General features: G+C 38.5%; 2 protein-coding genes across 2 annotated transcripts; one reads left to right on the top strand and one right to left on the bottom strand.

The window, feature by feature from the left end:
• The first annotated feature begins 2344 nt into the window (after positions 1–2344).
• LOC113355483 (BAG family molecular chaperone regulator 7-like) lies at positions 2345–5862 on the top strand. The gene is made up of 3 exons (XM_026598352.1): positions 2345–3232; positions 3337–3627; positions 5391–5862. The coding sequence occupies exons 1-3, from the start codon at positions 2468–2470 to the stop codon at positions 5619–5621; spliced, it is 1287 nt and encodes a 428-aa protein (XP_026454137.1). The 5' UTR covers positions 2345–2467; the 3' UTR covers positions 5622–5862.
• Positions 5863–7190: 1328 nt separating this feature from the next.
• On the bottom strand, positions 7191–8597 carry LOC113361008. The gene is made up of 2 exons (XM_026604402.1): positions 8048–8597; positions 7191–7952 (listed from the first exon to the last, which is right to left on the bottom strand). Exons 1-2 carry the CDS (start codon positions 8327–8329, stop codon positions 7425–7427), a joined length of 810 nt encoding a protein of 269 aa, XP_026460187.1. The 5' UTR covers positions 8330–8597; the 3' UTR covers positions 7191–7424.
• Positions 8598–8835: the final 238 nt, after the last annotated feature.

Below are 8835 nucleotides of genomic sequence, written 5' to 3'. Positions count from 1 at the left end.
CTCATTGTCGGTGACTATAACCCCGGGAGTCTCGTCTTCGTGGTAGAGAAGCTTCAAAGTTTCCAATGCCCAAATATAGCTATTATCCTTCTCACGATCCATAAAACACCATGCCACCGTGAACGATTGCTTATCCTAGGTTTGTCCAACAATGTTCTACAAAGGCATGTTGTACCTATTCGTCTTATAAGTACAATCCATGAACAAAACTTGGTAAAAGCAATGCGTCAATTGAATCATAGCGGGATGCGCAAGAAAAATACGATCCACCTTCCCCTCCGATGACTCATGGTGTCTCACCGTGTAGTTGTATTTGTGTATTAACCACTGTGATTCTTCCATCACCTTTCTTCCATCCCATTCAATTCTTTTAATAGTTGCGTTGGCCGCATAAATTGTAGACAATGAAGAAAGATTATGCGGGTCGTCCCTCTTGAACTTACTAAGGAGCTTGCTTGGTTTAATTCCCCAGCTTGTTCTTACTTGTTCGAACTCGTGCGGTTTCAACTTGGAAACTTGACAATGCCCAATAAGAGTTTCCGGATCTTTATGGTTATGCCAACCAACATCAACTCTACTCATTCTCCACACGTTGTCGGTTTCTTTGTTCCTCCAAAAAATAATCTTGAATGGGAATCCACACTTCTTTGACTTCATCTTGTACACCCTAGTCGTCTTCTTATCATACACGTAACCCTTTCTCTTGTGACTTTCGTCCGGCGACCCATAACACTCGCATACCATTTCAAACCGCGTAGATTTTTGTTAGGTGTTTTTCACTAGAATGCACATCTTCTTTTTTGCTTTCTCAACAATCCATTTGATCGCGTCATTTTTATCCTCCCATTCCAAATCATTAGCGTAATGTGCGGAAGTATCAGGACCCCTAATTTTCTGAGCTTGAGGCTGATCCGTCATCGGTACCAATGTAACAATCTATAAAACATCAAAAGTTAGTTGATATGTATTACCAAGGTCGGCAAGGTCGACATATAAAACACTGCCGACTGCAAACAGCCGACACGTAAGAAAAATTTAACAGTGCCGACCAGACTAGAGTCGGCAAGGTTCTAAAACTTGAAAATGCCGGCTTAAACATTTTCAAGTAACGGCTCCTGTGTTGTAAAACTGAAAGTCGGCATGGTGTATATTTTCTACCCTGCCGACACGAATACTGCTCGTGAAAAGTCGGCACGTTGTTGAAAAATTTACTGTTTATGAGTGATAATTATGGATTTGCAAAAGTACATGGATCGCACTAACATATACTTCTATCTGAATACTAAATTCAGAATTCAAAACTTTGGACCCGGAAGTGTTAGGCTTCCCCCACAGACATCCACCATTAGGTGGCATCAATCTTGTCCATTCATTTGATAAGGGAAGTGGGATGGGGAAATGCAGGGGGGCCCATTTGGTGTGGTATGTGAGGTGGGGGACTTTTGTGGGGAACTTTTACGTGGGACGTCTAGCATTTTCGCTTTGGACCGGCTTTTAGACCCCACCTGCCACCACGCAGCGGGAGCAAGTGAGTTTAAAATCGTGTACACCAAAGCAGAGTTTGTCTTTTCGATTCACGGACGTAGTTAGCTCGGACTTCGACTCCAATTAAGTGCGTGATATTTAGGTGGTGTTCTTTTGGTTTTCGAATTTGGCATGGAACTCTGCTCAAATTGTAGTGACCTGAGTTTAAACTCGTTAGCATCAAATTTACCGATAAAGAGAAAAAAAAATTGGCATAAAACTTTGCTCAAAATGACATCATTTACATACATCCCAGTATATTACCGATTTGAGATGAAGTTGAGAGCAATGTAGTTAATCTCGGCCGAGATGGCCGAGATACCGCCGATAATATCGATTTCGGTGTTTCACCGAGATGCCGATATTTCGTCGATATCTCACCGGTATTCACCGAAATATCGTGTCTCGGTACTAGGCCGATATTCACCGAAATACGATATTGACTACGTTGGTTCAGAGTAGAATCATTTAGAGGCTTACTATCTGCGAAGTGTCTGTGCTTCCAAAACAATGGCACCGGGTAATCGGCAATTGACCGTCGTTACACAGTTGATCATCCAAGTACTCCCTTCATCTGAAAATAATCGGATCAAATCAAATAGGGGCAGAGAGAATATAATTATGATTAGGCTTTAATTTGGATCTTGTTAATCAAAACTGGTATTATGCTTTAATAATCTTGATTTGAAGTAAAAAGTAGCATTATCCCTGTCAATTTGTCATGGGATGCTTTAAAGAGAATCTAAAAGATACCAACTTTACCCCTAATCCGCCACCTTTTGACGGCCTCCTCCTTTTCTTTTCTTCACGTTTTCGCCTTCATTTATTGATTTCTTCTCCTCTCCCACTTCCACTTTTAACGGCTCCCAATAACAACATTTTCTCCACTCGTTCACTCAATCACTGACTCTTTAGTTAGACAATTTCTTCTCTCTGAAAAATCATGACTGGAGGAGGCTGCAGAAGAAGAATCGAGATTTACGAATCATCACCATCATTCTTCATCAAGGAAACCTCAATACTCAGACCTAATCCGTTCTCATTTCCCTCATTTGAAGACGATGAAGAGGTCCTAGGGTTCAATTTGAAGCCTAATCTATGTTTATTCAATTTACCACCACTTCCACCACCGCAATGTCTCTTCACTCCGTTCGATTTCTTCGACAGCGTCACCGATCTGATCCAGATTGAGAAAACGCCGTTCCAATCAACTTACAAGAGGATTCAACAACGATCAGCAGGAGGAAATGATGCTTACATCAAGAGTCTGTGTGATCGTGTTTCTGCACTGGAAACTGGTCTTGATCGAGTCTCGAAGGAGAAGAAGATGATGAAGACGAAGAAGAAGAACAACGTCAAACCACCACCACCGCAACAGCAAGATCGGAAGTATTCATGGACGGCTGAGATTAAAACTGATGACAAAGATGGTGTTGACAGGAAGTATAAATGGTCAGCTGAGATCAAAAGTGGTGAAGATGAAGATGATGTTGTGCAGAAGAATTATAAATGGATTGCTGAGATTAGAGGAAAAGGGAAAGAAGCTCCGTCTACTAGAACTTATACATACAAAGCTTCAACTCTGCCGGCTTCAGCTCATCAGAATGTAGATAAGAAGAAGAAGAAGGAAAAGAACAAGGATTCTGGGAAATCTACGGTTCATATTGAAGAAGAACCTGTTGATCCAAGAGTGATTGCTCTCAAACATGTATGAACATACTTAAATTACTCTTAATCCTTTATTAATCTTAGTAATATCTTTTTGTTGACTTCGTTTGACTTTAGTTGACTGAATTGAACTTACTTACACAGGCTTTTGCAAGGAGAGGTCCTGTTGCTAACAATGTGAAGGGAAAGAAGAAAGAGTTGTCACCACAAGATGCTGCAATGATGATTCAGATTAACTTTAGAGCATATCTCATAAGGCGATCTCAGGCTCTGCGTGCCTTGCGTGAGCTAGCTGTGGCCAAAGCTAAGTTGAAGGAGCTCAGGATATTGTTTAATAACTTCTCATACAGGCATCGTATTGTTCGTGATGGTGAAGAACGCCAGAAGTTCTCTGAGAAGATCATTATTCTTCTACTCACTGTTGATGCAATTGAGGTATAAATACAATACTCTTTGAATAAAATTGGTGTTTTAGTATGGCAATGATTAGTTGTCATAGGAATGCTTGCCGATTGATATGCATGGGTTTACAACTTTGCTTAGTTGGTTGCATTTTGTCACTATTGGTAGCTACAACGCGGCTAGTTTGGTCATGTTTGGTGTATCCTCAAGTCAGCGATAAAATGAGGTAGAGCAGGCCTTGCCGCCTAGTGTAGGTTTATGCGGTCAAATGTATGATATGTGGTTAGTATGCTTACTGAGTTGTTGGCTGTAGCATTAGCATCATTGGCTCTTAAGTGTCGGATAGCTATGTTGGCCAATACCTAGAGCTTACAGCTATATTTGTTCAATACAGAAACGATGTGTCCGTTAATCTGAGTACATTAGCTCTACCTTGTGTTGCTGAATAAACTACCTCAAGCATGTGCAGGGGTGCAGTTTTTCACAGCCTTACCTATAGCACAGTCAACATCAGCATGTATTAACCTTCAAAACCTGCCAGGACTTGGATCGTTGGAAAAATGGAATAGTCCAACCTTTAAAAAATGAAATGTTAGCAAGCACGTATTATGTCATTTTAAGGCAGTACATCATTAGACATTGATATTGCATTAAGAAATCATTGTTCTCAAACAATAGGCACTACTGCCTAAATTTGAATTGTGTAATGTCAAATGAACTAGTTTATGTGGGCTTTTATTTTGGCGCACAAACTGCCCTTTCATAGCCTTCTAAAAGTTATTTAGAGCTTTGTTAATAGAGCCTCCCGTTTTTCTCATGTAGCGCTCAGCTTTCCTTCTCATTGGAAGGTTTTCTGCATGAATCTGTTCTTGTATAGTTTGTTTTTTAATTTTGTTATGTATTTCAATTTTCGTTCCACAACTAATAGCGTCAGTATGTGTCTCGAGCTTTGTTTTTGATATTTCTCCTACTGTCATTATGTTGTTTCTTAACTTCATGGGGTTGAACCTTTCTTGCCTATCACTCATATGATTAGTCACAAAATAATGGTACATCAGCTGAAACTGAAAGGTGTAGAAGTGTTTGAACAAGCCTACAAACAAGACACACCAGTTCACAATTTTTCTTAGACAACTCTTATAAGTTCATCAAACTTTTATATGTAGATTGGTGCTTTTGACATTTCGGACATTCTGATTATATTGGCATTCACTCTAGCCTAAAGTTACTTTGAGATTAATAACGTCTCAGAGACAGACGTTGGTTGGTTCTTTATATATGCTTAGGGCACGAACCTTGTTGTTGTTGTTTTTTCAACTGTGTACAATGACACCTTGTTTTCAAGATTTTTGCCATGTCCTCAGGTACTGCCACTTGTTAATTTTAGTGAATAACATTAACCTCTTTTGTGTCCCTGTAATTAGTATATGCTCGTAATTTGTCATTGTTACAAGACTGGAATGCGGATCTAATACTTGTGGATACAACCGAAGATATTTAGGGAAGCCAGATAGGTCTGGTGGTTGATTTTAAGATTATCCAGATATGGAAAATAAACTTTCCAATATGACTTATACACGCTATCTTTTTTTTCTTCCTTCTTTTGATTTCACTATCACTAGGTAGGCTTCTGAAACTTGTGATAGAAACAAATATATTTGGAAACTTCGATTTCTTACATCAAAAGGGAACATATTTGTGTTTGTATTTCATATTGTTTTGTTAGTTATGCAACACAAGCATACACCCATTCTTATATGTTCTTCTAATTGTCGCTGCCCTTTGTTGTGTTGCAGGGAGCTGATCTTATGGTTCGAGCAGCAAGGAGGTCAATGGTGGATGAACTGGAAGCAATGCTTGAAGTAGTGGATCCCCAGCCTCCAGGAAAGTTGGGTTCAATGAAAAGGAGAAGGTTTGATCTACCAGAAGGTGGGTTCCAGAAGGAAATTGCAGAGGGTGTGGCGGAGGTTGTACACATGCTCAACCAAGAAGAAAGGAATGGTGGAACCTTTGAAGTGTGCTTGTGAGTAATTAACTTTTTAGAGGCTCCGTTAGGCTGTTGTCCTTCTCCCTTCGTTCCACGTTGTGTTTAACTAGATGTAGCAGGTTGCATGTTTGGCTTCCCCTTGAGTACTGGATGTTTTCTAATTAGCATGGACCTTTAGTTTCTTTGGTATGTCAAGACTTTAATGTTTGTAACTTTGAATAACAGATCCTCATTGACTCTTTCGTAGTCTCTACTTGGAGCTTACTAACCTTTTACTCATAGATGAATGCTGTGATTTTAGGGATTTAGATTAGTTCCTTCTTCCAATCATTTAAACAAGAAAAGCTCAAAAGGAGATTTTTTTTTTTTTTTTTTTCAAAATGCAGCCTTCTCTTCCTCCAATATAGAAGGATCTACATTTTTTGTCTTTCATATTTACAATTGGTGATAAATCCACATTGAAACAGGGACATCAAAAATACAGAGTACCCATATTCCTTCGGCCTAGCCGCAGGCAGCAGTTATGTTCTTTTATTCTCTTGGCCTGGCCTTCTTTGCCTGATAGCTGTCTCATCTATTTTGTAGTTGGAAATAATAATACTCGTAAACAATTCTCTCTTGCTCTGTGGTGGGTGTGGGGGGGTTACTTTCTCTTGTTCTTTGTTGCTGGTGAATACTCCTACTCCTAGTGAGAAACCTTTGGAGTCCAAAGTTCCCATCCTCTCTGTATTGGGATAGAATCCCCTCTAATTTGAACATTTTCCATTCATACTAATTTAACATTGGTCTTCTTCATGCTGTTCCCAATGCCAAAAAGTCCTTCCCAAAACCAAATTTAAAAACTAAGAAAATGACATTCCAAAAAAACAAACTTTTATTGTTGAAAACTTTGATGTTTCTTTCTTTTGTCATTGTTCTAGTTATATCCCTAGGTAGAAACAAAAGCAAAGAGAGGTGGGTCTTCACTCTTCACACAGCTTTCTATAAGATTTCAGAGTCCCAATTTTTCAACCCTTAGCCTGTGATGATGAGAGTGTGTCCCTATTCACAACCTCCCCTCTAGCTTTACAACACCTGTGCCCTAATACCCTTCCAACACCACACGACCAATCCTAAAATCTTTTTTCCCTCCAATTATCCAACCCCTGACAAAACATTCAATTTGCATTTATACATTATTCTTGCCTTCTAAGTTCTAATTTGAAACTTGCATAAATGCTCCTCTTTAATATCATCATCATCATCATCATCATCGTTGCAACACTAAATCCTATGGAGGTCAATAACAGAGATTTAAACTAACATATGTACAGAAATCAACCAACAGTTATGACACTGCATCCAACACACGCAAACGTCCCAAAATTTAATTGACACTGTGACATTGTTAAACTAGTAAGAACCCAATTGTTGCACTCAGAAAATAAAATTAGAGAATTCTGAGACATTAAGACACATTTGAAGCTTGGATATTAGACAGGGTACCCCCAAATTGATGAAACTTAGCTCAATTGAAACTAACTAAAATTTAACAAGTACTGAATGATAAATGAAATTACTGAAAAAATAATAAGAAAGAAAGTTAAAGTTTAAACAGACCCCCCCGCCATGAATTTACTGTTCTCTGCAAACTATATCCACAGAATTGAAAGAGAGAAAAAAGATTGTAATGGCAAAATATGAATCAAACAGGGACCTCAAAACAAAAAAAAAAGTTTCTTCTTCTCTACAAAATTGGAATGGAGGCAGTAATATACTTGAATCTCTCTATTGCTTCCCCCCCATCCAAAAAGAAACCATTAATTGACAAAAGAAACAGAGTAATAATACCAACCAAACATAATTATCCATAGAGAGGAGACCTTTGTGGAATACCCTTCCGACGATTCATAGCAGCAATTTCAGGTGATGAACAGTGATATTGGTTGTTTGAGCTTGAATTACCGGTTTTGCTACTCCTCTTCTTTCTCACAAAATCAGTTGTTGCAGTACTTAAAAGGGTTCTGCAATCGATTCCCAAATTACCACCACTAGCACTAGCAGTACTTGAACCAGAATGGGTACGGGAAGAAAGTAGAGGTGATTCAAGAACAGAATCAGGAGTCATCATACCATTATCATAATCAATTTCATCTTCTTCTTTACCTTCTTCTTCTTCTGATAATGGCAGGAAATCACATTCATAGAGATATCTTGAAACCCCACCTTCTAATTTTACTAGATGTTGAACCTTGCAATACAAAGAACAGAAAAAATATCTCTCTTGCAGACTTCTGTAACAGGTGCTGCACGTATTCCCTGAAACTCTAAATGGTCTTGACTGTGGCCTTTGATTTATGAATATAACCTTTGCACCATTACTTGTATAACTCTGCAAAATCAAAAAACAAAACCAAAAAAAAGAAAAAAAAAAGAGTTAATTTTGAGAAAACAGAGGTGATTCTGATGATTGATAGTACTACTTACTTGAACATGAGAACAATCAATGAGCTTCTGAATATCATCAAGCCTGAGAACATCTTTGTAAATATATCTTCTAACTTGTAAAAGCCGATGAGAATCATGAATAGAAGGACAACAATGAGTACAAACACTAGTACAACAATCTAAACAGAACACATTCTTTTCGTTCTTCCTTGCATCTTCATGAATGTAACATGGAACAAAAAACTTCTCATCAAGTAGTGATTCTAACCACTGTGGTAAACAAGCATAATACTCATGATGATGATGATCATCCTGCTCCATTATCTTGAATTTTCAGTAGAGACAGAGAAAGGGAGTTCACGGTTTAATTATACAGAGCAGAGCAGTGATGAAAGAAACAAAGAAAGAAAGGCAGACAGGGTTCAATCTCCATCAGGGGATATATTTTCTTTGTGCTTTAAATTCTTGTGGAGATAGAGAGAGATGGATAGGAAGAAACAAATGAGGAAAGGTGATGGGGAGTGAAGAGTGCAAGAAAAGGGAAACGGCGCCTGCTACTCGGCTGTCTGCCTGCAAACTGCTGCTGCTGTTGCAGCTGTGCTGACTGTTGGTTGTAGCAGTGAACCAAACAAACAGTACTTCATTTAAAGAAATGAAAAGAATGGATTACTGTTTTTTGAAAACTGAATTACCCAAAACCACAAGTTATTTATTTACACGGAAATGTAAAAACAATAAGAATTTACTAGAGGTGAATGATATATCCAAGTCTGCTGTCAGTCTACCAAAAAAGTCCACTGCCAGACTACCAAAAAGAAAAGAAAAAA

This window comes from Papaver somniferum, chromosome 3, assembly GCF_003573695.1.
Source record: "Papaver somniferum cultivar HN1 chromosome 3, ASM357369v1, whole genome shotgun sequence".
NCBI lineage: Eukaryota > Viridiplantae > Streptophyta > Magnoliopsida > Ranunculales > Papaveraceae > Papaver > Papaver somniferum.
Note: the sequence above shows the minus strand (reverse complement) of the source record. Positions and strands in the feature narration are given on the sequence as shown.

Excerpts from the sequence above, each read along its gene's own strand:
- LOC113355483 (XM_026598352.1), top strand. The coding sequence starts at position 2,468 with ATGACTGGAGGAGGCTGCAGAAGAAGAATCGAGATTTACGAATCATCA. Across the intron at positions 3,233-3,336 it reads GAGTGATTGCTCTCAAACAT|GCTTTTGCAAGGAGAGGTCC; the intron begins GTATGAACATAC and ends TTACTTACACAG. Across the intron at positions 3,628-5,390 it reads TCACTGTTGATGCAATTGAG|GGAGCTGATCTTATGGTTCG; the intron begins GTATAAATACAA and ends GTTGTGTTGCAG.
- LOC113361008 (XM_026604402.1), bottom strand. The coding sequence starts at position 8,329 with ATGGAGCAGGATGATCATCATCATCATGAGTATTATGCTTGTTTACCA. Across the intron at positions 7,953-8,047 it reads TTGATTGTTCTCATGTTCAA|AGTTATACAAGTAATGGTGC; the intron begins GTAAGTAGTACT and ends TTGATTTTGCAG.